Source organism: Poromitra crassiceps (genome assembly GCF_964638095.1).
Source record: "Poromitra crassiceps genome assembly, chromosome: 10".
NCBI classification, from domain to species: Eukaryota; Metazoa; Chordata; class Actinopteri; order Beryciformes; family Melamphaidae; genus Poromitra; species Poromitra crassiceps.
The window spans coordinates 5,179,379-5,207,327 of record NC_139631.1 but is presented as its reverse complement, the minus strand read 5'-3'; the positions used below and the strand labels follow the sequence as shown (position 1 = coordinate 5,207,327).

The 27,949-nt window shown below is 44.1% G+C and overlaps 2 protein-coding genes across 3 annotated transcripts; both read left to right on the top strand.

Annotated features, from left to right (window-relative positions):
• Nucleotides 1-1,827: 1,827 nt before the first annotated feature.
• LOC310783996 (interleukin-1 beta-like) lies at nt 1,828-5,322 on the top strand. The gene is made up of 6 exons (XM_083644942.1): nt 1,828-1,963; nt 2,656-2,710; nt 2,822-3,002; nt 3,522-3,692; nt 4,165-4,304; nt 4,471-5,322. Exons 2-6 carry the CDS (start codon nt 2,678-2,680, stop codon nt 4,711-4,713), a joined length of 768 nt encoding a protein of 255 aa, XP_083501068.1. The 5' UTR covers nt 1,828-1,963; nt 2,656-2,677; the 3' UTR covers nt 4,714-5,322.
• Nucleotides 5,323-6,002: 680 nt separating this feature from the next.
• On the top strand, nt 6,003-26,570 carry ckap2l (cytoskeleton associated protein 2-like). Of its 2 annotated transcripts, none has more exons than XM_083644059.1 (9): nt 6,003-6,130; nt 8,416-8,482; nt 8,579-8,633; nt 10,413-11,902; nt 19,560-19,773; nt 20,817-20,975; nt 22,567-22,627; nt 23,365-23,521; nt 25,132-26,570. In XM_083644059.1, exons 1-9 carry the CDS (start codon nt 6,085-6,087, stop codon nt 25,430-25,432), a joined length of 2,550 nt encoding a protein of 849 aa, XP_083500185.1. In that variant the 5' UTR covers nt 6,003-6,084; the 3' UTR covers nt 25,433-26,570. The 2 variants fall into 2 exon arrangements, with proteins under 2 accessions (XP_083500185.1, XP_083500184.1); XM_083644058.1 differs by having other exon boundaries at nt 23,344-23,521.
• Nucleotides 26,571-27,949: the final 1,379 nt, after the last annotated feature.

Genomic DNA, 27,949 nt, shown 5'->3' with positions numbered 1-27,949 from the left:
ACAAAAATGCACTCTTGAAGCTAAATAAATCCAAAACCGAGTTAATTATTACAATTTTTACTTCAATGTAGAACATTACTTTTAGCCTTTTAGTCATAAAGATTATTGAAAGATATTCCATATTCCAGACTGAAATGTTATAACAGAACAGAAGTGGAGTATTGGCCAGAATCACATGAACATTTGGACACTTATTCAGCGGGTATCTTGCATGTTGCGTTCAGGTGCCTGTTTTTTTTTTTCAATTCCAGCGCGGGCCACAAAATGAGCAAAAATGACTAATTAGTAAATGGCCAAACTAAGTGAACACAGGTTCAGGACCATGGAGAGCTCCATTCGTTAGCTACTGATGGAGAACACCTGAGCAGAGTTGGAATCAGCCAGGGAAGTTGACTATGAAAGCCTTCTGGGGAGAGAGAGAGGAGAGGCTGCATGCCAACTCTGTGAGCAAGGCCTGACTACATGGCCAGTGATTGTGTGCTCCAACGGGTATCAGAACTAGTCGGTATTGTAGGTAGAGATATAGCCTACTGTAGCAGTGAAACTGACCAAAACAGTTGTTCTTCTACATTCTCTAAGTGTGTTGACTTCTTGTAAATTAAATTATGGTGAAGTTGACCAATTCATTGATTTGCTGGGGGGGGACCACCTGGAACCCCCTCAAGGACCCCTGCTGGTCCCCGGACCACACATTCAGAACCATTGTTGTCAATGTTTTGAACAATTATCTTCATCTTATCACCTCCTGTCTTGACAAGCAGCACTACCGAGGTGGATGATACAATATACTGTATTGTTTAGTCACACACATCAAATCTGTATTAAAAATGATCAACTTGAGTCGTGACATTTGAGGGCAACCTGCCATGAATTGCATCACCCTCCAAAGCTGGAAGCATGCCCAGTCTGCTGTCTCGTGGAAACCTACAGGTATGTGATGAATAGCCGTGGGTGATGTCACTTCCCCTCATCTAAGTGTCCAACAGGGAAGTGAAGAAACAATAGATTCAGCCAATGTTACTCAACTGTAAACAATTAGCATGTTTACTTGGGCTGGTGGAATTTCTTCACATTGAAGACATGACCAAATCAAAACCTCCTGACATCGCGCATGTGTAAGTGTGAAGAAATGGCAGAATAGAACCAAAGTGTTTGATAGGCTGAGCTGCCGCGCTCATGTGTTTCGTGTCATACTGAGTGTCAGCTGAAAGAACACCTGCAATGACTCAGGGAAATGATTTTTCAGATAAACATTTTCAGAGACTCGAATCACTCTTGTGGAAATAAAAAAAGTTGGTGTGATACTAGACAAGACACAATAGTTTTGGTATTTGACTATTTTTGTTCATTTATTTTGCAAGGAAATATGTCATAAAATAACCTTACATGTAAATGACATGTATAGTTCAGGTTTCCAGTATACAAATAAAAACACATGCATACCTACACTTTGGAAAACAACTGACACAGAAATGAATGCATAAAAACAGTAGGCTTAGGCTATGCCTGCCAATGCCCGTCTTCCAGATCAAAACACTTCCTTAAAAGAAACACAATTAACACTGATACCGCAGTGGCACCCGCTGCCCACTAGTGTCATAATCACATAGCTGGCATAACTAAACCGCACGATAAAACCACACCTGCGTCTCTGTGTTAGTACAGTATTTCATCATCAGGTCCATTCACAGTGACCACAGAGCCTGTAGTGTGTGTGTGTGTGTGTGTGTGTGTGTGTGTGTGTGTGTGTGTGTGTGTGTGTGTTTGACAAAGAGAGAGAGAGAGAGGGAGAGTTTGGCTTTCAACTTCCTGTGTCTTTGGGGAATTCCTCTCTGTGTGTAGGCCTATATAAACCTGCAGGTCAGCACATGCAGTCAGAACAGTCAAAACTACAGGACTACTAGGACCTTACAAACCACAGCAACCCAAAACAAACCTTCTCCTCGACTACAATCTTGCACAGGTAAATTACTTTTCTTATTCACTTTCATCCACTTTTGTCCAGAGCAATGTATTGTATTATGAGTGTTACCTGGGACCTTCTGGTCTGTTATAGACTGCTGGAGGAGGTTACAGGACAGTCTCTATAACACACTCTGTGCTGCCTGTTCTGTTATAGACTGCTGGAGGATTCATTCGGTCAATGTCAGATGAAAATTGTATCTCCAGAATGCCTGCTTTCAAGGATTAAGACCTGTTTGTAGCTTCACCACCATGCATTTTCGGATTTTATCCAATACTTGATCAATGCTCCAATTGATCCAATGGGTGGTAGGTTTTTCTCAACCCATTGAGCACAATGGAATTATTTGAATGACATGAAAACCATGAAAACGATCAATACTTTGAGGTTGTCACATGACCACAGCGATGTGTGTATCTACTTCTGAGTCAATATTAGTCATGAACATGAGATCAAATGAACCAAGGTGACACTATGTCAGTGTAGCATCAAACAATAGAGATGCAGAAGGAACCACAGAGAGAAGATCATACATAATCTGAATAAAAAGGTCATACAATAAAATGGACATTAAAGATAGAACATGTCTATTAACGGGTCACAGCTTTCCCAGTGTAAACGCAGGATTTCAGTACACATTTCTTAAATGCGACATGACTTGTTGACATGGGGAAATTGCTATCTTTTTGCAGATCTTTCCCCTACTCAGAAGACATGGAATCTGGATTGCAATGCAACATGATGAAGGTGAGAACATCTCTGTGAGAACATCACATTTAAACACGGAACATCCTGAAGCTTAAACGTGAAGCTTACACAATGTTTTCCTCCGGGGGCCATTTTTGTTGGTTTGTTCAGCACACCAGTGAGATGTGGAGCTCCAAGATGCCCGAGGGCCTGTCTCTGGAGATCTCCCACCACCCCATGACCATGAAGTGCATGGCACACCTCATCATCGCCATGCAGAGGTTAAATAGCAGCTGGTCTGAGTTCACAGATGAAAACCTGCTCAGCATGGTGCTGGAGAGCGCCGTGGAAGGTAAGCAGGCCTAGTCCACTTTATTTGTACAGTCTTCCGGTTTTGGGATCTGCGTTGCAATTCAGTACCCGTTGTTAAGGTGGTACCGGGTTTCGGTACCTAACCCTACACACACACACACACACACACACACACACACACACACACACACACACACACACACACACACACACACACACACACACACACACACACACACACACACACACACACACACACACACACACACTAGTTTGACTTTAGATTGACTTAGTCAATTTGGCAATCTGGTAAACAATCAATCAATAGCCAAATGATAAAATAGTTCATAGAAATAAGCTGATGGTATCTCTGCTTTCATAACATTGAGTTACTGTTACACCTCTGCTCTTCTGTTGGGTTATACTGGCATCTGCTGGTCTGTACCGTCTCATATTGGCCAAAGACTTGTGTAGGAAGAGATATGTTCCTGTTATACGTTCCACTTCCGGCTGGTCTGTAATTTCAATTTATCAGCGTCACCTTTCCCCCCCCCCTCAGAGCATCATGTAGTGGAGGTGAACTCGGCTCCTCCTCACCTGTACACCCGGACGCCGGCGGGCGAGCAGGAGCACAGCGTGACGGACCACCTGAAGAGGAGCCTGGTTCTGGTCCAAAACAACATGGAGCTGCATGCTGTGACGGTGCAGGGAGGAAACGACAGCCACATAGGTAGGTACTGGTAGACCCACGTCACCTCACACATGTCCTGCAGTTCTGCATGGTCTGCTGCTTAGAACATTATTCTGTGGCTCAAGGTTGTGATTCAAACTGTGGAGCTAAACTGGGGTTGTTTTAGTTTATTTGGCTATTCGAATTCAACTGAGGATTTGGAATTTGAATTGGAACAAACAAACAAACAAACAAAAGCTACAGGAAACGGAGTTGGAAGTTTAACTGAATTCAGTTAAATGTTATTTTTTTCTTGTCACATATGAGTTAAACTGTGTTGAGTATTGTACTGAATATCATTAATGTTAAAGCGCCCCTTTCAGGTGGTTGACCATGCATTCTCAATTCAGTTTATGAATGGAGTCTCTACATGGCTTTCCCACATGTGTTTCTATCTGTCAAGACCCTCTAAGGCTGACATGATGTTTGAGTTTTGGTTGAAGTTGACCTCTGCTGTCTGTTCTCTCCTCAGTCACCCTCAACATGTCCACCTACGCCCACCCTTCCCCCCCTCCTACCGCGGGCCAGGCCGTGGTCCTCGGCATCAAGGGTGACACCAAACTCTACCTGTCCTGCTCCAAGGATGGTGACAAGCCTACGCTGCATTTGGAGGTAAAACTCTACCACAAGGATCTTATTCTAGTATGCTAGACTTTAATAATTACACATTAGGTTCGTTTATTATACCCCAATGAATGAATGTGGCTTTTGATACGAAGTAGTGAGTTGTGTGTCTATGGGTGGAACTCACTGACCTGTAACTTTCCTCACCTTTTAGATGATGGACAAGGACAATCTGGGGAGGATCGACAAGAACAGCGAGATGGGGCGCTTCCTCTTCTACAAGCACAGGGAGGGGGTGGACATAAGCACGCTGCACTCCGCCCGCTTCCCCGAGTGGTACATCAGCACCGCCGAGAGCGACAACTGTCCCGTGGATATGTGCCAGCAGACCTGTGACACCCGCCACAAAAACTTCACAATGCGAGCTCTGAGCTCTGGGTCTGAGCGCCAGGGCTAAAGAAGCCGCAGGGATGCAGAAGCTATCTAGAATCTGCAAGTCAAGTTTGGCCCCACGAGAAAACTATTTGGCCTCTCAAAGTGTTACAAAAAGAGTGCTCAATATTTATTTATTTATATGCTGCAGCTGTCTATTTTGATTCAAGAACTAGCTAGTTATTTTGAAAAAAACAATCACTATTATAAGTTATCAGTGACTATCCTTATTTTATGAATCCATAAAAGCTATTGTGCTATATGTGATCGGTGTCCAGTATGAGTATTTTGTGGCCCATGGTCCACCACCCAGGTCATGTCAGATGAGACACTACCACAGTCTGGTAGGAAATAACTTCTTGAGTTTTCAGAGTGTGTAAACTAATTACTATCTTCAGTATGTACCAAGTACAGAAAGGGAACTGTGGGTGTATTGACTTAGTCAAAGTTCACCACAAGGTGGCGTATTTGTGCCGACTGGTGAGCACCCTGTGTATTTATTACTGAGCCAACAGGCACACTGTTCAGATAATTTCAAATTGTTATGCTTTAATATATTTATTGTCGCTTTGGATAAAAGCATCTGCCAAATGACGTAATGTAATGTATTGATCTATCTTGCACTGGTGTTATTTTAATATCTATTTATTTGGAAATCTGCTTAATTATTATTGTCATGAAATGCAATAAATCTGTATTAAAGCCTCATAACTTCTATATGATGACTGAGTCCATCTCAAAACTTTTTCACGCTCTCACTAGCCTAGCGTTACATCAAGACTACATCAGACAGACAGCTTTTTTCCCATGGTGTTTGAAGGAGCCTCCTGGTCACGTGACGGGCCATCTGCTGCATTATCAGCTAAACAAACCCACCCCAAACATGACAAACTGAGTAAAAAGAGGAGAATAACTCACTGTAGTTTAATTGAGCCTACCTAGACCAGTGGTTCTCAACATGGGGAGCACCAGGGGTCCTTAAACGGATGAATTGTTAAACTTCACGCTCCCGCCAGGAGGGGCCCCTTAAACCGTTTAGAAAGGAGTGCAAACTCCGTTCAGCCCAGAAGTCACCTCCTCCTGAACGGCAGACCGAAACGAGCGCGCCCAGAGAGCTGCAAGCTTTTCTACATCTCTGCTCCAGTCAGCATGCGCGAGGGCTTTTCGAACTGTCCAATGACAGAAGAGAGGAGTTAAACCCGGTAACTTTTCGAAACCCTGGCTGATGCGCGAGCCCCACCCACCTCGAGCACAACAACAAACAAACTAGCCGAGTAGCACACCCAGCGGCTCACGTCACAACCTACAGTAAAAGAAAGTTAAGACAGCCTAACGAAGCTTTGCTGTTGCAACTAATCTTTCCAAAGTCAAGAGAAGACACCGCATTCTAATAATTATGGACGAAGGAGGGACTGCTCCGATTCCGATACCATGCAGAAAAGGTAGCGAGCTAACGCTAGTTCGCTAGCACACAAGCTAAGTTGGTTAGCTAGTTAGCTTAGCTACCGTTAGCTAACATGAGAAAACAGCAACATTGTCTCGTTAAATATTCACGTTAGCCAAATGAAAGCGAACTAGAAGTTGCTTCTGATAGTAACGTTACGTTATCTGCTTGGTTATTGTGTCAGACATGATATCTTGGAGAGGGTTTATATCTGCCTAGTTAACCTAAATTAGTTAACCTTTCCAGCGTGGTTTGGTGCAAGTTACCATTATCTCCGTATTCCTTTATCGTTATGTGTGAGGGCATATAATCAAACTCATGTCATGGCTGATAATAGTGTTTTAGGATCCAGTGGTAAATACAATTAATTAAGATTTAAATTCGCTGGGCATTCCTTTCAATAGTTTTCCACCAGAATACACGATGGTGGGTGCGGTAGCGAGTAGGAGTTGTTGACGAGTTGTTGTCTGGGTCACATGTACGACTGGATGTCAGTGGTTTTGATGAAGGTTCTGCATGGGCATGTACTTTGACATGACATTCCCTCCCTATACAAAATAAAGAAAGGCACATAAGTAGCTGTTAGGGCTTTTTTGTAATGTGTCAGTAGCTGTTAGGGCTTTTTTGTAATGTGTCGTGCATTTCCTACGAATATGATGTTTTTTTTTATTAGTCTAGACTTCATATTTTAATACCAAGGTGGCTGTCTGTGTGGTTATGCCACAGGATGAGGATACTAGAAGTGGGGTCCGGGCGGCCCCAGGGTCCTTGAGGGGTTTCCCAGCAAAAACTGGAACAATTTATTTCCACTATACTAATTCCATACATAAGTAACACAATGAGGGAATGTATGACTTTTGGGTTTCATACACTTTCTGTAATAAAACATCTAAAAGCAAAAATCTTATCAGATGGGGGACCCTAGGGGTCCTTGATGTGGAAAAAGGTTGAGAACCACTGCTATAAATAACCTTACACATAAAGTGAGTTGGCCAGAATCGGCAATGCAACACAGATATGATCTGTTTGGTCATAGTCAGTGAGTCAGCTCTCTAACCACTTTTCAATGGTTGAATAGTGCAATCAATCTCTCATCAGATGTTGGGAAATTTCCTCTGGGAACAGTAGGTTTGTCTACTCATCCAGCCACTTTGTCCAGTAGCCAACATCACCAGGAGGTCCTGATCTATTTGACAGATCTGGATGACTAGTGGAATGTACAACTAATCTACTATACACTATTACAGTTTAAACTACTAGGTACTGCACCAATCATCATGTTGAACTTGCAACTTGGTAGTTAGTACCTTGGGTGGTGTAGCTTCCTGGCCATGATATAACGCACAAATCGATTCTCTGTTATCTAGTTGCTCTGTAGAGGGGGTTGCAGAATTGTGTTTTTCTCTCCATTCACTGACGTATGGCGAAACAGGTCTGAAAATCACACTTCTAGCACATTATTTAACAAATGTAGCCTAAACAAAGCAGATTCAAACAATAAGAAATTGTCTTGTTGCTGAATTGTTTTAAACTTTTCTTTATTTATTAAACCTTTCAATATGAACAAGTGTAACAGTGTGTAAGGTACCTAGAATTTGAACACCAAATGATTTGGTGTTCAAATTCTGGTCAGAGGAAACTTATACCGATGGAAAAAAGAAAAGCATGTGTTTACCAATCGTTGTAAATAGGTGAAAAAAAGTTATAATCTGATTGACCTGCCCCTATGGCCAGAAGACAAAAATGACTTTCTGCCCTTTTTCCTCTGCTGTGCCTGTGCTTTCCTCATGCTTTAACTTATCCATATAGCTTGGAAGAACATTATTAGTGCTCCTTTGTTTCTACTGCCATCAGCCTATGGTGTTACCCTAAGAATGATAGATGCACTGGTGTTAAACTAAACTGTTTGCTGTGATACACATATATATAGGATGCACCATTATGAAACTTTTGGCCGATACAACTTAAATTTTTTTTTTTTTTTTCTTTAAACCCTAACCCTATTTTTTTATTCATTTTGGCTCTCCTGTTTCTAAATATATCTGAACCGTTTGGTTTGAACAAGTAAAAGTATTTTTATAAGCATTTTACAAAATGTCTTTGGGAAAATAAATGGCGGATGAAAATCTCTGGTACAGTGCTGAAGCAGGAAGTGACGTTGCACTTTGGCTGTCTATTGAATTATGGCTGAGGTTAAGCGTTACATTTACATTACATTACGTCATTTGGCCGCGTTAAAGCGAAAAGACATCAATCAAATTGTTTTGTAACTTTCTGTCACAGAGCTACGGAAGCAGAAGCTGATGGAATACTTGGCAGCAAAAGGAAAGCTGAAACCTGCCAACCCTAAGTAAGAAACCTCTTGAGTGATTCATTAATTTGACCCAAGTGTTTTTTGCATATTTTACCTGCAGGGGAAATAATGTAACTTTCATTAACTCTTCAGGCTGTACCTCCGTGATGACAGTGGGCTTAAGAAGTCTGCCACATCTGCACTAAAGGTGGGTGTAAGTGTAAATGGTGCCAGTCATGCGAGTAATGTACAGGTATATAGATAGATTGGCTTTTCTTTGGGAAGTTGCGCTTTTGAGTTTGTTCAGTGAGAAGAATGAATCTTTTGATCTGTTCTGTTTGTTTGTTATAGCAGTGTAGACTGGCAGGTGCCTTCCAGTCTGTGCCAAAGTAACCAATGTTCCTGGCACTGCCTCTGAAGTTGGCCCATGTAGTGGTGCATTGCACATATCTAAGGCCTTGCAAAAACCCACAGAAATGTTATTATAGCCCAAGGACTGATGAACTGTTGAACGCAACTCTTTTGTTCTGTCACATTAGAATGTTATCTGGCTCCGCTCCTGTATCCTGTAAGGAAGAGCCTGCCAATCAGCATACCAAAACTAGCATGAGGCAAGATTTCCTCATTCTTTGGCCAATGTTCATCCCCTTCTGGCTCTGGCCTATTCTTACCCTTAAACTTTCAACAACACATCACCTCTATGTGTTTTGAAGCCATTGTGAATTCATATGAGTTAACCTTCTACATATAGCCTTTTTATTATATTTTATTATGTTTAGTGTAGTGTTAACACATATAATTGAATCCTTTCCATTCCTTCTGTGATAGCAAATTATTGATTGAGTGCTTATTGATTGATTGCTTATGAACTATGGCCCTTCTAAGATGTATTTTGTGAACTACCGTATGTTCTTCATCATTGCAGAATATTCCTGTGCAGGGAGAACATGCAGGCGCGGACTGCATAATCGGGCACGTCGGGCAAATGCCCGGTGGCCTGGCCTGAAAAAAAACATTTTTTTTTTTTTTTTTTTTTTTTGGTGCTCGCAGTCAGGCCACTCACTGAACAGCAGGCCAGGCGCCGCCTACTGGTTTACTAGTGGTTTTATTACTTTATTCAGGGTTAAAGTGGGTGCATCTCATTGTAAAATTGGACTCGGCCCAAATTGGGCTTCAAACGGCCCAAATTGTGCTTCAAACGGCCCAAATCTGGCTACAAACGACCCAAATTGGGCTTCAAATGGCCCAAATCTGGCTTCAAATGGCCCAAATTGGGCTTCACATGGCCCAAATTGGGCTTCAAACGGCCCAAATTTTTCGGCGCCACCCTTCGGACGTCGGCCCGTATCGGCCTGGCCTGCTTGGTATCTAATGCCCGGCCTGAATTACGATCCCAGTCCGCCCCTGAGAACATGTATCTTGTTTTGGGTGGGTAGACTGGAGTGTTGTGTCTAGTGAACATTAGATTGACTACTGACGTCATGGAAAGATACTGAGTTGGGGAGAGGTTGTATGAAGTGGAAAAGTACTGCTCTCCAGCAATTTTGCCATCACACTTCCACATAAAAATGATTTTTATGATTCATGATTTAATCATATTTGTCATGCCCATCTGTCTAATTGCCTGCCAGTCATCATCACATCCATTGTCATTTCCCTCTGGTGTGGGTAATACAGTAGTCTATTCTGAGGTCGTATAGATGTGATTTTTGATGTTTTCAATAGTATTGTTAATGGGTTTTTAAAGACATCTTGAAATAGGGCGGCTGCGGCCAAAGGCTAATGCTATCTGGGGGGCCTTGGCATGGAAAGGAAACCCCTGGCCGATTCGAGCAGAGGAACTGAATCTTCATAGTAGCAACGTTTTTTTTCTCTCTTTCAGACAAGGGGATTTTGTAATTCTCAAACTCGTGACCTTGGTGTGGTCCTGATCTGCTGTACGTGACAGAATCTGCTTCCTATTAACTTAGTGTTTTTTGTCTTATAGCTCCTAAAAGAAAAAGAGAACAAGGCTCCAGATGCTGTCGGTAAGAGAAATGAAGACACAAAAGTTCAACCTCAGGCTGAGAAGGTCATCTCACACCCTACTGGAACAGTATCTGGAGGTACCTATAAAGTGAATGTGCCGAAAGGTGGCATCTTTCCTGGAGCCCGGAATGCCAACCGTCCTGTTGCACCGAGTGGCCCGGCACAGCCAAAACTGAACCAAAAGCCCGCTGCGCCTACAAGAATTTACACAGTTGCATCCTCCAACCTTAGTGCATCCAGCCAACCCAAAAAGCAGCCAAACACGGGAATCTCTGCTGCTCACCGCAGCTCAGGCAAATCCTTTTCAAATGCAGCTCGTACAGCTTTGACACAAGCACACAGCAAATCCAACAGTTGCACAAATGTAACCAAATTGGGTGCTAATAAGACCATCAGCGTTAGGATGAGTTTTGGCCCCTTGGTCAAAACCAAAACAGGACTCATCCCTGCTGCGCTCCAGCCAAGAAGCACCAAGGCCTGCAGGCCTGCTGCAGCGTCTGCCGCCACCTCCGCCACTTCTCTGGCTAACAGAGTGCCCTCCAGCACCTCATCCTCAGCCTCAGTTTCCCAGAGGTCCACCATGGCTCTGAGGAGAACACTTCCTCCCACAGTTGTAAACAAGCCCGTCCAGAAGAGAACCACTGCTACCGGGGCTGCAACTGCTGGGTTTAAAATTCGAGCTCGGATCCAGTCTAATCCCAAACCACGTAAAAGTCAGCCATCAACTGGACTTAAGCAAACACGCGTCATCTCCCAGCGCACAACGGCACCTGCCAAGCCAGGTGAGAAGGAAAGAGTGTCAAAAACGAAATCCGTTTTTCTGCCCGCAAACAAGGCAGCGCAGCAGAGACCTGAAGGTGAAGAGGCAGGTAATAGCCGGGCGTGCGGAGTCGGCTCCAGAACATCCTCAGGCCCCCCTGCGAGTAGGTGCAGTTCTGGAGCCAGGAGCAGGTTTACGCAGGCGGCTGTGACTGAGCTGGGAGAGAAGGCCAAGATCCACAAACAGACGGGCAGCAAAAAGGGAGACAATCCAGCAAAAGTGCCACCAGCACAGGCGGGTACAATAAAAGCAGGCATTCCAAAGATGCCACAGACTGTGCTGCGCTCTGCCAGATCTGCCAGCCAAGCAGCACAGGCCACACACATGAAGACACCCAGGGCCCCGGTTCAGTCTATTCCCCAGACACACATGAAGAAACCCAGGGCCCCGGTTCAGTCTATTCCCCAGACACACATGAAGACACCCAGGGCCCCGGTTCAGTCTATTCCCCAGACACACATGAAGACACCCAGGGCCCCGGTTCAGTCTATTCCCCAGACACACATGAAGACACCCAGGGCCCCGGTTCAGTCTATTCCCCAGACACACATGAAGACACCCAGGGCCCCGGTCCAGTCTATTCCCCACACAGAGGGAAAGAAACTGACAGCAGCCCAGGAGGAGAGAATGTGAGTAAGCACTGTACAACTACACAAATCTAGTCTAAAAACGACACAAATCATTTAATTGTTGAACTTTGGTAGTACATTGGGTTGTGTAGCTTCCTAGCCATGATATAACCAAGCGGTAACCTCTGGGGATGAAAAAGGAAGCCATCACGGAAGTGCCAATACCGCGTTATTATGGAACCCACTGCGGTTTCCCGGCAAAACCACGCCTTGTGCCCGCCTACGCAGCAGTCAAGCGCCGGGATTGGCCAGGAGCGAGTCTTTTGTTCCCTTTTGACAGTTCTTGCCTCTTGACAGCTCAAATCTCCCACACCACAAACACTGCGCCCTGCCCGGCGATTTCATTAACGGGGCCCCCGAACAAAATGTTATTATTTTCGCTTGTGAAACATATCATAAGCAGCGCGAGGGCATCACCCATGGGACAAAAGCACATAAACAGCTTGACTTGCACTATATGATGTAAGAAAGGCCATATCTGGGAGTACGGTGGTGCAGTGGTAAGCGCTGTCGCCTCACAGCTCGAAGGTCCTGGGTTCGATTCCCACCTGGGACGCTGTGAACGCTGAAGGAATGCGTGCCCGTCCGCATGTCCTTGAGTGCCCACCGCCCGGGTGGGGTCGTCAAAAGGGCCTTTCTGTGTGGAGTTTGCATGTTCTCCCCGTGCCTCCCGGGGGTTAATTATCGCTGGTATGGCCAAATTTCCCATTCCTTCTTCACAAAGAAGCAATGCTCACCTCTATTCAGTCAAGGCAGCCGTGCAGGTCTCCGACGGCACTGCGCATTCCACAACAAAACAACATCACCAGCTCAGATTTCTAATTTGTTTTGTTTTCTCCAGATAGTCCCGTGTTTAAACAGGCTTTCTCTAACTTGGCCCAGTTGTCGTTGCGTTGTGACCGCTGGTAGATACGTTCCATAACACACAGTCAGAATGCAGGCTATTCTGTTACACACTGAATGTCTGTTACACACTGTTAATGAGTTAATTGTAGCAATATACAAGTTCATATTCTCGGTTTGTTGTAGCGTACGAATCGGGGGCTATAACAGACACCAAAGCGGCTGGATCAGGTGAGCTGGCGCTGCGCAATTACGCACCGGGCTTCAATGCGCAGATATATCATAAAAGTTGCCAATTCAATTGATTTGTACTGCCGCCACCCACGGCTCATCCAACGGGCGTTTCTGCACTCCTCCAGTTTTCCCATGACATTATTCAGGTGTTTGTTGTTTTTCTTCCTTGGATTTTCTAAAAGAGAAGTTCAGTCATCAACTAAACTTGATCTCCCTATTGAGTGACAAGCTGTGAGCATTAGACGTCATTGGGGCCTGGCCAATTCCAGCGATTGACTGCTGCGTAGGCGCCAGCGGGCACAGGGCATAATAACGCACCAATACCTGCAGTTCCTACAATGGCTGGCTGCAAAAGCGAGTGAGTCCATCCCCACTGAAGCCCATGTTAAAATGCAACTTTACAGCAGAAACAAACATGTTTACAGCCTGGTTAAAAAAAATGTTTTTGGCTAATTTCACCCGTTCATGACAACTGTACAGAGGGTGAATTTTGTACCGTATATAACTTGTTTATACAGTCCAAATCCCAAATTTGATTGTCATCATCAATTTAGACAGCAGAAATGTGTCACAATTAGGGATGTTCATCAATTATCGAAAATCGATATGGAATTGATTCGACCATGTGGAATTTTGATCGATTATTATTATTATTATTTATTTTTTTGCGGACTAGGTTTGGGTGGAATTCGTTCCTCCTCGCCCCACTCCATTGCACAGCCGACTAACGTGAGGTGGAGCTTCATATAGTCTCTCTAGTTTTCTGGCTGGGCACGGGCCTTTGTGCCAACAAAACTGTTTTAAACATGGGGAATTCACACCGGCATGTGCTGGGGACACAAAGAAACGCACCCAGCGGTCTGCGGACCTCAGTGAGGCTCAGGCCTGTTGATTTGCCTCTTGTGCTGTCAGCTAAGCTGGAAGAAGCCGATTGCCTTACATCATGTAACCTGACATGTAACATGTTTGTTTACCTGGCCACAGCGCTAGTGTCTGATATTCTTACTACACAGCGGCATCGCCATTCTAGCTGGCCGAGAACGAGACCAGACCAGAGTAAAAAAAAAATATATATATATTATTATTATTATTATTATTATTATTATTACGCTATCGATAATCGATAATTGATCGTTAATTTCCCCAATTTTCGATTATGGAAATTGTTCAAAATGAACATCCCTAATCACAATATCAAAATATCTTCATATTATCACGATTTGATTACACTGAAAGACGATAAATGATATTGAATGATTGCCCAGCCCTAATCTGCTTTGTCAAAGGCCTGTCTTCCTTCCTTACATCATCGGCACCACCACAGCTCAACATCACTTTCCTTTCTTTACAGCGTCGACTGGAGTTAACAATATTGATGTATTCTGCAAAAAATAACCAAACATCAACTTTGTTCCACAAACTGAGATTAGTGGTGGAGATGAAATCATAATCTACCAGCTAGCTACCACATCGACCACAATAACAGAATCATTATTCTAATGCCTCGATGTGAGTTTGTATTGTCTTTCTCAGTGAGGTGCGTGTCGGGGGAGACTCATTTCTCGCAGAGATACCCTGATGCTTACCGTCATGTCAAAATGAGTGTCCTTATCTTTCTGTATGAGATTACAAGATTACATATTTTAAAACACTCTCTCACGGCCCACATCTGAAAGTATAATGAAAGATGTGTTTGTCAGACTCGATAAGACATTCCAACGAGAAATCCAAGTCTCAGATTTCACGGTGTCAACATTTCTAATGAAATTAGGCTGGTCTTATGTTGCCGTCCTGTTCTTTACGACCAGTGTTGGGCAAGTTACTTTAAAAATGTAATATACTACATATTACTAGTTACTTTCATTTGAAAGTAATACGTTACTTTACAATATTACTTTCTGTGTAGAGTAACTCGTTACTTATTACACTACTTTTGCATTACTTTTACCAAAACAACAGCAGCAGCAGAATGACATTGCTGCCCCGGAACCATCCCGCAAAATAATTTCAACTGCCTTGAAGTCAGTGTAAACAATCCAAAATTCTAAATGTTATTCTTTTCCTTTGTTATTGTCATCTATAGTGGTTATTTGCATAAAAACACACAGTTTGATTAGGAAATGATTGTCTCTTTTTTAAATATGTGCTTTGATTTAATCAAATGTAACTCAATTTGTAACTTGAGTTCCTTGAGAAAGTAACTGGTATAATATTACTGAAATCCTATAAGTAATAAGTTATATTACTGAGTTACTGCTAAAAGTAATATATTACATGTAATATGTTACTTTTGTAATGAGTTACCCCCAACACTGTTTACGACATGCAGCTGTCCATTCATACTGATCCAAGAGATTCCATTTGTAAGAGCGAGGTGTTATGGTTCAAGAAGAAGAAGAAAACAATACAATAAAATGATCAGTTCCTAATTAAACATTTAGAATGCATTTATTCCTCTAGTAGTCTATTCTTTATAGCCTCTTCTATTCACCTTATTCACCACGCCCACTTTTTCTCTCTTCCGCGTTCAACGCAAACGTATTTGTTCTTCCGGTTCAGTGCTAGTTGCGAAGGCCACTAGTGGCTAATAATATTAGCCACTAGTTAGTTATGTTATAAGGCAGTAAAATGCCACTGAATGACCAAATTGATATAACCGTTAACCATTTCGAGTAACACTGATTCCATACGGATCACCAGCGTTAGTTTGTTGTTCATAACGTGGCTATATTCATAACGTTTCTATCTCGGATGCGTTATTTCGAATCGCACATAGGTTACGCAACCTAACATAGGTGCGCAACCTAACGTCCACTCCACTAACGTCATCTTAAGAGCACAATATTCCTGGAATGCAAGTTTAACTAAACAGTTACATGTCCTCTGCATTCTACATAAAATTAAGATATTACGGGTTGTTTTATTTTGTATGTTACATACGTATTGGCCAAGATATGTTAGTTTATGGGGGAGTAATTTTGTCACTTTAGGAGCGGAGTGTGCGCAGCCATCTTGCCTGCGGAGTTTTTGGCAAGTCAAAACGGAAATACTATTACAAAATGACGTAATGCGGAAGCGTCCATGTGTGGGCAAAGAATAAGGTGAATAGTCTATCTTTATTCCAGTGTTGTCATTAAGAGGCCGACTGCAGCAGGAATATTTTATTGGTCCGCATTCAACAGGCACGCCATTCTGGCCAAGGACACATTCGTTGTTGAGTCACAGTAGAAAACAGCAGTATTGTCAACACTGAAGAAGGCCTGCGTGCTGAAACGGTTTGTTGCTGTGCTGCTGCCCTACCCAGACTAAGGTATTAAACCTCTAAAATGGCTTTTTTGTGTGCTGGCTTTTTCTGCTGTGACTTGATATTGCATGTGCCCTATAAAAATGTGACCCATTGCCTCCCTGCTTGGCACTCAGCATCAAGGGGTTGGAATCGGGGGGGTTAGATCACCATAATGATTCCCGAGCGCGGCGCTGCTGCCACTCACCCGCTCCACCAGGGGATGGGTCAAATGCGGAGAACAAATTTCACACATTGTGTGACAATCAGTGGGACTTTACCTCCTTTACCTTACCGAAGTTGTATATTTTTTGGAGTGTGCTCGCTGTTCAGTGTTCACTTTTTCCCACATTCGTTTTTGAAACACAGGCACTGCACAGTTGAAAGTGTTACATCTTTTCGATGCCTTTGGGCACGTCGGCAGTAACATTTGGACATCAAACCCCCCCGTTCAGGTGACCCAGGTGAAGCTACTCTTGCCTCAACTTGCACCCTAGTATTACCAAACGCCCCACGGATCTGCTCTTTTTATCAGTAGCTATCTGGAGGCTTTCTTCCACAGACAAGCACCTAGCCTTCCAGTCTTGTGTCTGCACCGTACCTCCACAGACAAGCACCTAGCCTTCCAGCATTGTGTCTGCACCGTACCTCCACAGACAAGCACCTAGCCTTCCAGTCTTGTGTCTGCACCGTACCTCCACAGACAAGCACCTAGCCTTCCAGCATTGTGTCTGCACTGTACCTCCACAGACAAGCACCTAGCCTTCCAGTCTTGTGTCTGCACCGTACCTCCACAGACAAGCACCTAGCCTTCCAGTCTTGTGTCTGCACCGTACCTCCACAGACAAGCACCTAGCCTTCCAGCATTGTGTCTGCACCGTACCTCCACAGACAAGCACCTAGCCTTCCAGTCTTGTGTCTGCACCGTACCTCCACAGACAAGCACCTAGCCTTCCAGTCTTGTGTCTGCACTGTACCTCCACAGACAAGCACCTAGCCTTCCAGCATTGTGTCTGCACTGTACCTCCACAGACAAGCACCTAGCCTTCCAGTCTTGTGTCTGCACCGTACCTCCACAGACAAGCACCTAGCCTTCCAGTCTTGTGTCTGCACTGTACCTCCACAGACAAGCACCTAGCCTTCCAGCATTGTGTCTGCACCGTACCTCCACAGACAAGCACCTAGCCTTCCAGCATTGTGTCTGCACCGTACCTCCACAGACAAGCACCTAGCCTTCCAGTCTTGTGTCTGCACTGTACCTCCACAGACAAGCACCTAGCCTTCCAGCATTGTGTCTGCACCGTACCTCCACAGACAAGCACCTAGCCTTCCAGTCTTGTGTCTGCACCGTACCTCCACAGACAAGCACCTAGCCTTCCAGCATTGTGTCTGCACCGTACCTCCACAGACAAGCACCTAGCCTTCCAGCATTGTGTCTGCACTGTACCTCCACAGACAAGCACCTAGCCTTCCAGCATTGTGTCTGCACCGTACCTCCACAGACAAGCACCTAGCCTTCCATTCTTGTGTCTGCACTGTACCTCCACAGACAAGCACCTAGCCTTCCAGTCTTGTGTCTGCACCGTACCTCCACAGACAAGCACCTAGCCTTCCAGCATTGTGTCTGCACCGTACCTCCACAGACAAGCACCTAGCCTTCCAGCATTGTGTCTGCACCGTACCTCCACAGACAAGCACCTAGCCTTCCAGTCTTGTGTCTGCACCGTACCTCCACAGACAAGCACCTAGCCTTCCAGCATTGTGTCTGCACCGTACCTCCACAGACAAGCACCTAGCCTTCCAGCATTGTGTCTGCACCGTACCTCCACAGACAAGCACCTAGCCTTCCAGCATTGTGTCTGCACTGTACCTCCACAGACAAGCACCTAGCCTTCCAGTCTTGTGTCTGCACCGTACCTCCACAGACAAGCACCTAGCCTTCCAGTCTTGTGTCTGCACTGTACCTCCACAGACAAGCACCTAGCCTTCCAGCATTGTGTCTGCACCGTACCTCCACAGACAAGCACCTAGCCTTCCAGCGTGTGTCTGCACCGTACCTCCACAGACAAGCACCTAGCCTTCCAGCATTGTGTCTGCACCGTACCTCCACAGACAAGCACCTAGCCTTCCAGCATTGTGTCTGCACTGTACCTCCACAGACAAGCACCTAGCCTTCCAGCCTTGTGTCTGCACCGTACCTCCACAGACAAGCACCTAGCCTTCCAGCATTGTGTCTGCACCGTACCTCCACAGACAAGCACCTAGCCTTCCAGCATTGTGTCTGCACTGTACCTCCACAGACAAGCACCTAGCCTTCCAGCCTTGTGTCTGCACCGTACCTCCACAGACAAGCACCTAGCCTTCCAGCCTTGTGTCTGCACCGTACCTCCACAGACAAGCACCTAGCCTTCCAGTCTTGTGTCTGCACCGTACCTCCACAGACAAGCACCTAGCCTTCCAGCATTGTGTCTGCACTGTACCTCCACAGACAAGCACCTAGCCTTCCAGCCTTGTCTCTGGCAGCTGCTGCTAACCAGCAGGTCTTAGTACTTACTTAGCCTTCTTCCACTCAATGACTTCCTCCATCTGGTCATCTGTTCTGTTGGCTTGATTGACGTTTTTAAATCGCACAGTCCTTCTTATCCATTACTGCCAAGAACACTTCCATTTTAAACAATGTAATTAATTACTAGGGTTGGACATTGAGAATTGGTTCCAAAATTCCAAAGGAATCAAAACTGGAAAGGAATTGAAAAGGAATTGATTCTGCTTATTGATTCCTAAGCAAATGTTGCGTGCAGAACATACTCCCATACTCTCATTCCCACTCAAACATATTAAAATGGTGGACCGCTAGATAAAGTATCAATTAAAAATGTTCTGCAAAACAATAAACACTGTTTACTAAAGTTCATAATAAACAACAAGCAATGTTATAATATTAGATTTATAATTAGAAAGAATGTTAAAATACATATACAGCTGTGCCACATTGGCAACAATATATCCAACCTAGAATTTGTGGCTAGACATTTGATCGTTGAGTCACCTTGGTTACAACCTTTTGGGACATGCTCTCCCAAGAGAGAGACCTATCTATCTCACATCCTAAATAATATTTTAACTGTCTCCGATATGAATATGCAATATATATAGCGAAAACTAAAGTGTTGTGTTATCTTTTTGCTCAGTATAATTTGCCTATCCTGTCTGCTGTCTAGTATTCTTGTATTCTACGATGTATAAACTTACGGTAATTCACTGACTCTACCCTCTGCTCTTTTATTCGGTCTGAAGGAGAAAGCTCCAGGAATGGCGCGAAGCCAGGGGCATCTCCTACAAGCGTCCTCCCATGCCAGTGAGACCTGTGGTCAGGCGCACCGTGGCCGTGCCCCAGCCCTACTGGGCCACTCTGCAGGAGGATGAAGCCACTCTGCAGGAGGACGGGGCCCGCTCCCTCATCTATGCTGTGGACAGATCCCTGGCTGACTGCATCAAATTGCTAGAAGAGGTACAGGAGAATTGGGGGCATTATCAATACACCTGTCTTAATTTACAGTGCTTGCTTGGCTGCCGTTAACACGTTTCTCTTTTCATCTCACACTGACGGTACTTGGTAAAGAAGTTGGGATTTTGTATCCGTCAAAGGCGACCCACCACCTACGGGTTTAAGCCACCAAAATTTGGACTGCTCTGCTCTGTATTTATTTTTTCGGAACCCGACCGTGCATTCCGTCAGATTCACTCCCCGATTGCGATCCGGCCCAATGACATCCTCGCTAGGGATGCAGCGGTATACCGTTTGAAAACATCACGGTATCAAAACCACTAAGATTTGCCGTCATACCTTCCCCACGGTATCAGCTGTTTCCCCAAAACAAAGTGCCCAGGTCGCTTGCAGAGCGCAGTTTACGTGGCCCCTCCCCCTGGCTGCATGCCTACCTAGACTAGAGCACAGTAGAGAAGAGCCGCAAGGACCCCCCTGAACGTTCCCCCATCTAAAAAGACGACGTCGGCTGTATGGGAATATTTTGGCTATTGTAAAAACACAAATGGTCCGCAATACCACAATACCGTGAAACCGTGGTATTTTTGTCCAAGGTTATCATACCGTCAAAAACTTATACCGCTGCATCCCTAATCCTCGCACCTTGTTTATCGAATTGATAAGATTGCCAGTCCATCCCTGAATATATTACAATGCGTAGGCTATAGGAAATGATGATTGTTATAAGCATCACAAACCAAAGAGAAGACCTTTCCACAAGCATCAACTCGACAAGTTCCTTCTTCACTCTTTCAAGTTGTGAAAGCAATCTCTCGCCCAGTTAACAGGCAGGTTAAGAAAAGCCTGACTGTGGTGAACAGACCGTAACTGTACGGTTGAGAGAGACAGTGAGTCAGTAACAGGCAGGTTAAGAAAAGCCTGACTGTGGTGAACACACCATAACTGTAAGGTTGAGAGACAGTGTGTTTTTCTTTTGTTTTGTTTTTGGTGGAGATAAAATGCATTTACTTTTCTGATTTATTTTGTGTGACACCCGCACCCCACAGGGTTGCCCCTCAGCTCAGGTGAAGGAGGTCCTCTCCCGATTGCCTTTGGTGGCCCGGAAGTTTGCAAAGTACTGGATCTGTCAGGTCCGCCTGATGGAGCAACAGGGCAACCTGGACGTCCTGCCCATGTTTGAAGAGGCTGTACGTGTCGTGTTAGAGGTAAGACTTTTCTTTCTTTCTTTCTTTCTTTCTTTCTTTCTTTCTTTCTTTCTTTCTTTCTTTCTTTCTTTCTTTCTTTCTTTCAGTGGTGCTGGTGGATTGTAGCTCCTGTGGCTCAGAGCTGCAAACATCTAGTCCTACAAAGTACATCAAGGATGTCGAGCTAGAGGCAGTCTTCTGCCAGCACCAGCCATTGTTAGGGAATAGATAGTCAATTTGAGCCCCTGTCAGTCGAGGCTGTAATCGTCCTTCTACCTGTCTGTCATGCAGAGTGGAGGGGAAAAGCAGCACTGGGCGGAGGATGAGAAAATTAAGCAATCCCGTCTGTCCAAACTTTTGCTGATCTAATCTCATCATGACATGCAGGGAAATATATTTTGGTAGCCGATGTGTTTAAGAGCATATCTCACTTTGTTTTGCGATAGTGTAGCGTTATATTTGACATGCTTGCTATTAAACTGCCGTGAGATTTGTTTGTGGAGCATAGAGACAGACGAGACACGGGGATGAAAAAAGTGGCTGCACAGAGAGAGAGAGAGAGGGGATCATGGATGTATGGCTGAGAGAGCAGAGAGCGTGTCTAGTGCCTCTATAGTGTTCAGCAGTTTAAAACAACAGGTGGACTTCAAAACGCCACCATCAGACGCTTCCAATGCGCTTGGCAACTGCACTGACATCTTGACAGGACCCCGCCACAGGCACATGCAGTAGGCATATGAATTCTCTCTCTCTCGCTCCCCCCATTTCCCTGTGGGTGCTCTGCTCTTTCCGTGGGCGCTCGGTGCCCCGGGGCCCGAGCACCCACGGTTTCGGCGCCTATGGAACAGCCCATACATGTGCCTGTGAGTCAAGGCACATTTTTTGTTGGTATTTGATCAGAATCACGCACACACACACACACACACACACACACACACACACACACACACACACACACACACACACACACACACACACACACACACACACACACAGCATCTCTAGGCACCTACACTCTTGCATGTGCTAACACATACTATTGCGGCTGTAGGCAGTCCCAAAAAGGCACGAGGGACTAAACATGGGAGAAAACACTGTGACGTGCATAGTAAAATAATTCAGTTCCACTCCCAAAGATGCGTTTGCGTAATTTGCGTGTGTGAATGCGATGAAAGAAAATGATCGCCTCCCAGCTCACCCTCCCTCTCTCTCTGTCAATGTCCCCGGTGGCCACGCCCACCACCTCCAATGACAGTGCGGTGAATAATGAATATAGAAAATAATACAGGAGACTTACAGCTCCTACACATACACATGTGACCTCGACCACTCGAATTTCCCATCATGGATAATTCAAGTTCTTGAACGTCACTTGCAGTAATTGTGCCACAAACGCCGCACCACTTCCGTACTTTATGGTTTGTTGTACAGTAATCTTCCTTCAGCTTTTAATTTGGACTTCCTCAAAATGTCTATAAATGTCCCACCTCGCCCACCCATCTTCCACCAACCCATCGACCGATTGATGTTGTACTCACCACCACCACCAGTACTTTTTGTTCTAATGTGGAGGGTTGACCTCATGACTGCCTTTCTGTCTGCTTTCTTTCAGCCGCTGGATGAGCTGCGGACTGTGGTGTTTGAGATTCTGAAGAAAAAGGATGAGATCCAAGGTAGTTGGACAGACTGAATGCTGGGGGCGTAGAAGCAGTAGTATGATACTTATGATACTATATGATACTCTCTCAACTTGAAATACCTGTTCCTACATTGCACAGCTCTCCCATCAGCATTTTAACTAGGCTTGTCAAAAGTATTGATGCTTTCGAAAAGTATCAATACTGAAAATTTGAATCAGATACAATACTCATTTGCAACAGGTATCGATAGTATCGATAAGTATCAATACTAAAAATCTGAAACGGATACAATACTCATTTGTGATAGTTTCGATACCATCAGTGCTTTCTTTGAATGAAAAATCACAGATTTTTTCCCTGCCCGTCATTGGGTATCTGTTGCTTCAACAAGTATCTAAGAAAAGGCATTCAGAGGGATCTTTTCATTGTTTTTGTTTTGTTTTTGTTTGTTTATTATTATTATTATTATTATTATTATTATTATTATTATTATTATTATTATTATCATCATAATCATTATTATTATTATTATTATATATCTTGTATTAACAATGTAAATAAACGCTGAATAGATACATTTTCATTTTTGAGATTGTTTTTAATGTTAAATGTGATTGACTTTTACCTTTAAATTTATTGTGTGTAATTTCAGTTGAGCTGAAGTGATTTTGCGACTTGAAAAGCACCATTCAAACAAAATGTTATTTATAGTCAGCAAATCTATAAATGACTTCAACTCTGATTTCCAGGTCACTTGTCTGTATCTGCAGAGGTTGAGGAAGAGGAGGACCAGATAGCAGAACCAGGACACGATACCCCTGAAGGCACCGACAACCCCATGGTGACCCCGAAACCTGTCCGAGTCTTCATCTGCGGCGAGAAAGGGGACTCGTCTGTAGTCAAGTACAAGATCACAGCTACCCCAGGGTATGTTCCACCACATTCTGTTTGACTCCTCCCATCACTGATGCTTTGTTGAATTTGGCCCATGACACCTCCAGAAGGAACCCAGAATCACCTTCTCCACATCTGCTCTCATCTCTTAACTGTATTCATCTACACTACCTTCTACCTAGACTTATTAACCTGGTTCACATAACTAGACCCAATAGCGGGGTGCCCCGGTGGCTCAGTCCTACCCGCAGCGACCCCGGGTTCGAATCCGGCTGGCGGTCCTTTGCTACATGTCCTCCCCTCGCTTGCCCAAAAGTAATAAAAAAGACCCAATAACATTAGGTTTTCAAATTGAGAGCAAAGGACATAATTACACGGAGTAGGGCTGTCACCTTTTGCAAAAATCTAATAAGAAACCAGTATGAAATGACACGTAATTTGTTCAAATATATTTGAATGCACGCGCACGCACACCCCGATGACCTCGATGACCTCGGCAGACGATGAATTTATGTATTTGCTGCAATACTGCTTTCTGCCACAAGGCGGCGCCGCTGCTGCTGCTCTGCAAGGCGAAACACCAGTGGGCTTGAATACCACTGCTACAGCACAGAGACAGGCAACTAAAGCAGTATCACTACTACCAATATAAATTATTACCTTGCAACAATTAACGTTACAGATCCTACTCACGGCACGTGCTGCAGCCGAAAATGGTCAGAAATAACGTTACTGATAGATTTCTGTCCACTGGGCTGTTTTGGAATGTAGCGTTAACATGGTGGAGTGATAGAAACAGCAGCCAGCCTAGCTTCACTCATAATGGAGCTACTTCTTCATAGACTCATGAAGCTGAGTTCGAGCTGAATTCGCAGTTGAACACTTGTACTCACATTGGGTTGAAAATAGGAAACACAACGTGTAGTTTCTTGTATCTCGAGATTTCACAACACAACTTCAGCTCCGCAGCTCAGAGTCAACTGTCCGCTTCTTATAAGGTGCGCTTGTTTAAAGTCGGCAACGCGTCACGGTTGAGTGGAGTTTGCCAATTTTGAATTCCAACAGGTCATTGCAGTTCGAATGTTATTTTCTCCTCCACGTTTGAAGGAACGTTAACATTTTGAATAAAAAGTGACACCAGGTAGAGTGCATACCACTTAAGGCTTAGTCCCTTGCGTGGCCAACCCGGGTTCGAATCCGACCCGTGGTCCTTTGCCACATGTCATCCCCTCCCTCTCTCCCCACCTTTCTTATCTATCTACTGTCCTATCCAATGAAGGCAAAATGCCCCACAAAAATAATCTAAAAAAAGTTCTGCAAAATATACCTCACTGAAAAAACATTTTTGGGAGTACCCATTCGTCAATATTATGTCAAGTATTATGAATATGTGAATATCATCTTCTTTCTGAAACCTTTGCCTTTCTGTTTACCACTTTTTGGGGGGTCACGGCATAATCCCATTTGTGTTGGTTCATAGTTTTGATGTCTTTACTATTATTCTATGTGGGAAAATAGTACAGTCGTTTGAATAACTATTGTTACATCAATGGTGATAAAAAGAGTAGCAGAATGCAAACTTAAAGCCAGATCATTTGGACGATTATGATTGATTCAGTTCCCCCCCCCCCCCTCCTCTCCAGTCGTCCTCAAAGCCAACAGAGAGAGCCAGCAGCACAGGTCAATGGCCAGGAGGTTCGCTTCTTCACTCCGGTGAGGCGCTCGGTGCGGATCGAGAGGTCCTCGCTCCGGTACCCCTCCTCTCTGCAGGAGCACGATCTCTGCGTGGCCTCCTACGACCACCTGCTGGCCGAGGAGGAGAGCGAGAGGGGCGGAGAGGAGGCGGGATCTGTCCACAACACACCCATGTATGTCTACAGGGAGAACGAGGCGCTTAAAGAGAAGGTGCTCATGCAGGTGATCTACGATGATGCATCACCATAGAGACACTGCATGAAATACGGGGGAAAGCTCTCCGTTCACTCCCAAACACCATTGGATTTTCCTTGAATTAAACATCGCTAAAAGCTGTTGTGTGGTGGGCTGCGCAGACAACAAATGTAACAAAAATCGCCAGTTAAAGTTTTTTGTACTCCCGAGCAAAACAAGGAAGCCATTGAGAATTGGCGAGAAGAAAAATGTGCATCTAGCTGTCAAGGAAGTAAGTTGGAGTGTTCAACTTCCGTATATATGATCTTTGTTTGCAACACGCGACATAGGAGAACGCCAAGATTGGGGGTGAGTTTTTGTTTCCCCCCGTTTTGGGCGTGCATGGTTTCTGCATGATGACGCGCTGCGCAGTGTCTATAGCCTGATAAAAAGCTGATAACGTGATCTCACATTCTGTTTGGCTCCTACCTTTCCACTGAGAAACTACACTGGTGCATACTCTTGTTCCTGTTTAATTGTTGTTATTGAGTCTATTTCTGACATAACTGCATGTTATGGCTCTGTGATCTGGGGGAGGTTGAGTGGGTGAGTTCATGTGATCAGGATGCTTTAGCAGGCTAGTGTTTCTTGGTTTCACATGAATGAGTCAGGAATGCACAGAGCAATTTTTGGTTTTTGAATTTGATTCGATATGCCAAATTAGCTGTATGTCAATAGAAGAGTAAGTGAAAGGAAAATCTTCGGATCTCCTTTCACTCCGTTTTCACCAATGATAAAGAAAGTCTGCAGTGACCACAAGTAGAGAAGCGTGGGAAGTTTTGAGAGAGGTTGTGGCTTCCAAAAGTAGACAAAGGCAGCCAATACAATACCCATTGTGAAACATATACATAGTTTAGAGTGAGATTACCCTGGATTACACTGCCTGCATTCATCTCTCATTGGGATACATGTATATTCCCTCCAAGATCCAGCTTCGTATGCAAAACTGCAAGTGAGAGAATGGATCCACATGTGCATTGTTGCAGTAAAGATGAATGCCAAAAGTATTTGTTTTGATGAAAGGTCTGACATAATTAGGCCTTGGATTCCAATATCTTGTTCAATGTCAAGAGAATGTAAATGGTTTGATCAAGGTTTTATCCTTTTTCTTTTTTTTTATCCCTATATACAGTATTTGACAAAATAAGTGTTGTACATACTGTAGTTATGTATAATAAATGTTCCTGCTTGTTAAACCCAAAGCTCTCAACCTATTTTTTCCCACTTGAAAATTGAAGTGCTAAATTGAATATGTAGTTCTACCCCAGATATTACGTACCCCATATTCTCACCGCATTCACATTTCTTCTTTCAACACGTGATGCATAATTGTCTCCACTGGCTACAATTACAAGATGAGCTGGAAAAGTGCAATTGGCAGAATGGACAGCTGTGCTTAATTTGATTGGTAGGAATGAGGTTGTTACTCATGTTTTGCAAACCGATGATCAGCTTGAAGGACTTACTGCCATTCTGGGCTGTTGTGTGTCCAAAGTATGTTAACTGCTTTGTTTTTATTTCAGAACCATTTACTGAAAGCAGATATAGCTGGGGAGCTATTATATCAGCCCGCACACTCACCGGATAAATCAAGTTTTAGGTGCACGGCACAAGAGTTTCTAGTAAGCAGTAGAGAAGGAGCCAGCACTCAATGATGTCCTTTTGAGGGTTTTTATTGCTGTTGCAACGTATGCGTTTCCTGTTGAACTTGAAACGGGTACGTTGCAACAGGAATAAAAACCCTCAAAAGGACATCATTGAGTGCTGGCTCCTTCTCTACTGCTTACTAGAACCATTTATTGGCAGTCTGCAGCTCTCCCAGGAAATCTAACTGCACAAGTCCTTTTCCTGCAAATGATCAGCACAGACTAAAAAGGATTTTCTTAAATCGCAGTAGTCAAATGTATTCACGACATTTTGTGTCAAAAAGGCAGGGTAAACACAGGTGCAAGCAAAACACTAATGAGGGTTTCCAACTTCCAATCATTTAAGTTGGAAACCCTCATGCCATAGAATGGAGGGTAATGGTACAGCTGTTAAAAATCTGCCAAAACACACATCTCACGGCACAATACATATTGTGCTTCGGGTACTCACCACACGATGAAATATTAATCCAAAATGAACATTGGCAGGAAAACAGGTAGCCGGCGCTACTTTCCAAACATGGCCGCCGACCACTTTTCCTTCCAAAAATACAGATTATGTGCATTTTGGATTAATATTTCATCGTGTCAATGCAGTGTATGACGTCACACTCTGACTGACATCACATATCTGGTTGCATCTATTGCAAATTCGCACTTGTTTATTAATATGATTTTTTTTTCTTGTGCTGTTGTACTGTTGGGCTTACAACAGTGTAGCTGTAGGCTATCAAGCATGCTGTGATCCAGTGTGGCCTTGTGCTGAAGATAATAATCATAGCCTACAGCAATGTTTCTCAACCTTTTTCATAACCCTAATTTAGTCCATATTAGACCCACAGACACCCATTTCGTGACATTTTGTCTCTTGGACCCAAATCTGAGA

What these genes read in the sequence shown, in the direction of transcription:
- LOC310783996 (XM_083644942.1), top strand. Translation starts at nt 2,678, where the DNA reads ATGGAATCTGGATTGCAATGCAACATGATGAAG. An exon ending in AGGAAACGACAGCCACATAG is followed by an intron (nt 3,693 to 4,164) that starts GTAGGTACTGGT and finishes TTCTCTCCTCAG; the next exon opens with TCACCCTCAACATGTCCACC. An exon ending in AGCCTACGCTGCATTTGGAG is followed by an intron (nt 4,305 to 4,470) that starts GTAAAACTCTAC and finishes CTCACCTTTTAG; the next exon opens with ATGATGGACAAGGACAATCT.
- ckap2l (XM_083644058.1), top strand. Translation starts at nt 6,085, where the DNA reads ATGGACGAAGGAGGGACTGCTCCGATTCCGATACCATGCAGAAAAG. An exon ending in CTGAAACCTGCCAACCCTAA is followed by an intron (nt 8,483 to 8,578) that starts GTAAGAAACCTC and finishes TTAACTCTTCAG; the next exon opens with GCTGTACCTCCGTGATGACA. An exon ending in GAAAAAGGATGAGATCCAAG is followed by an intron (nt 22,628 to 23,343) that starts GTAGTTGGACAG and finishes TCTGATTTCCAG; the next exon opens with GTCACTTGTCTGTATCTGCA.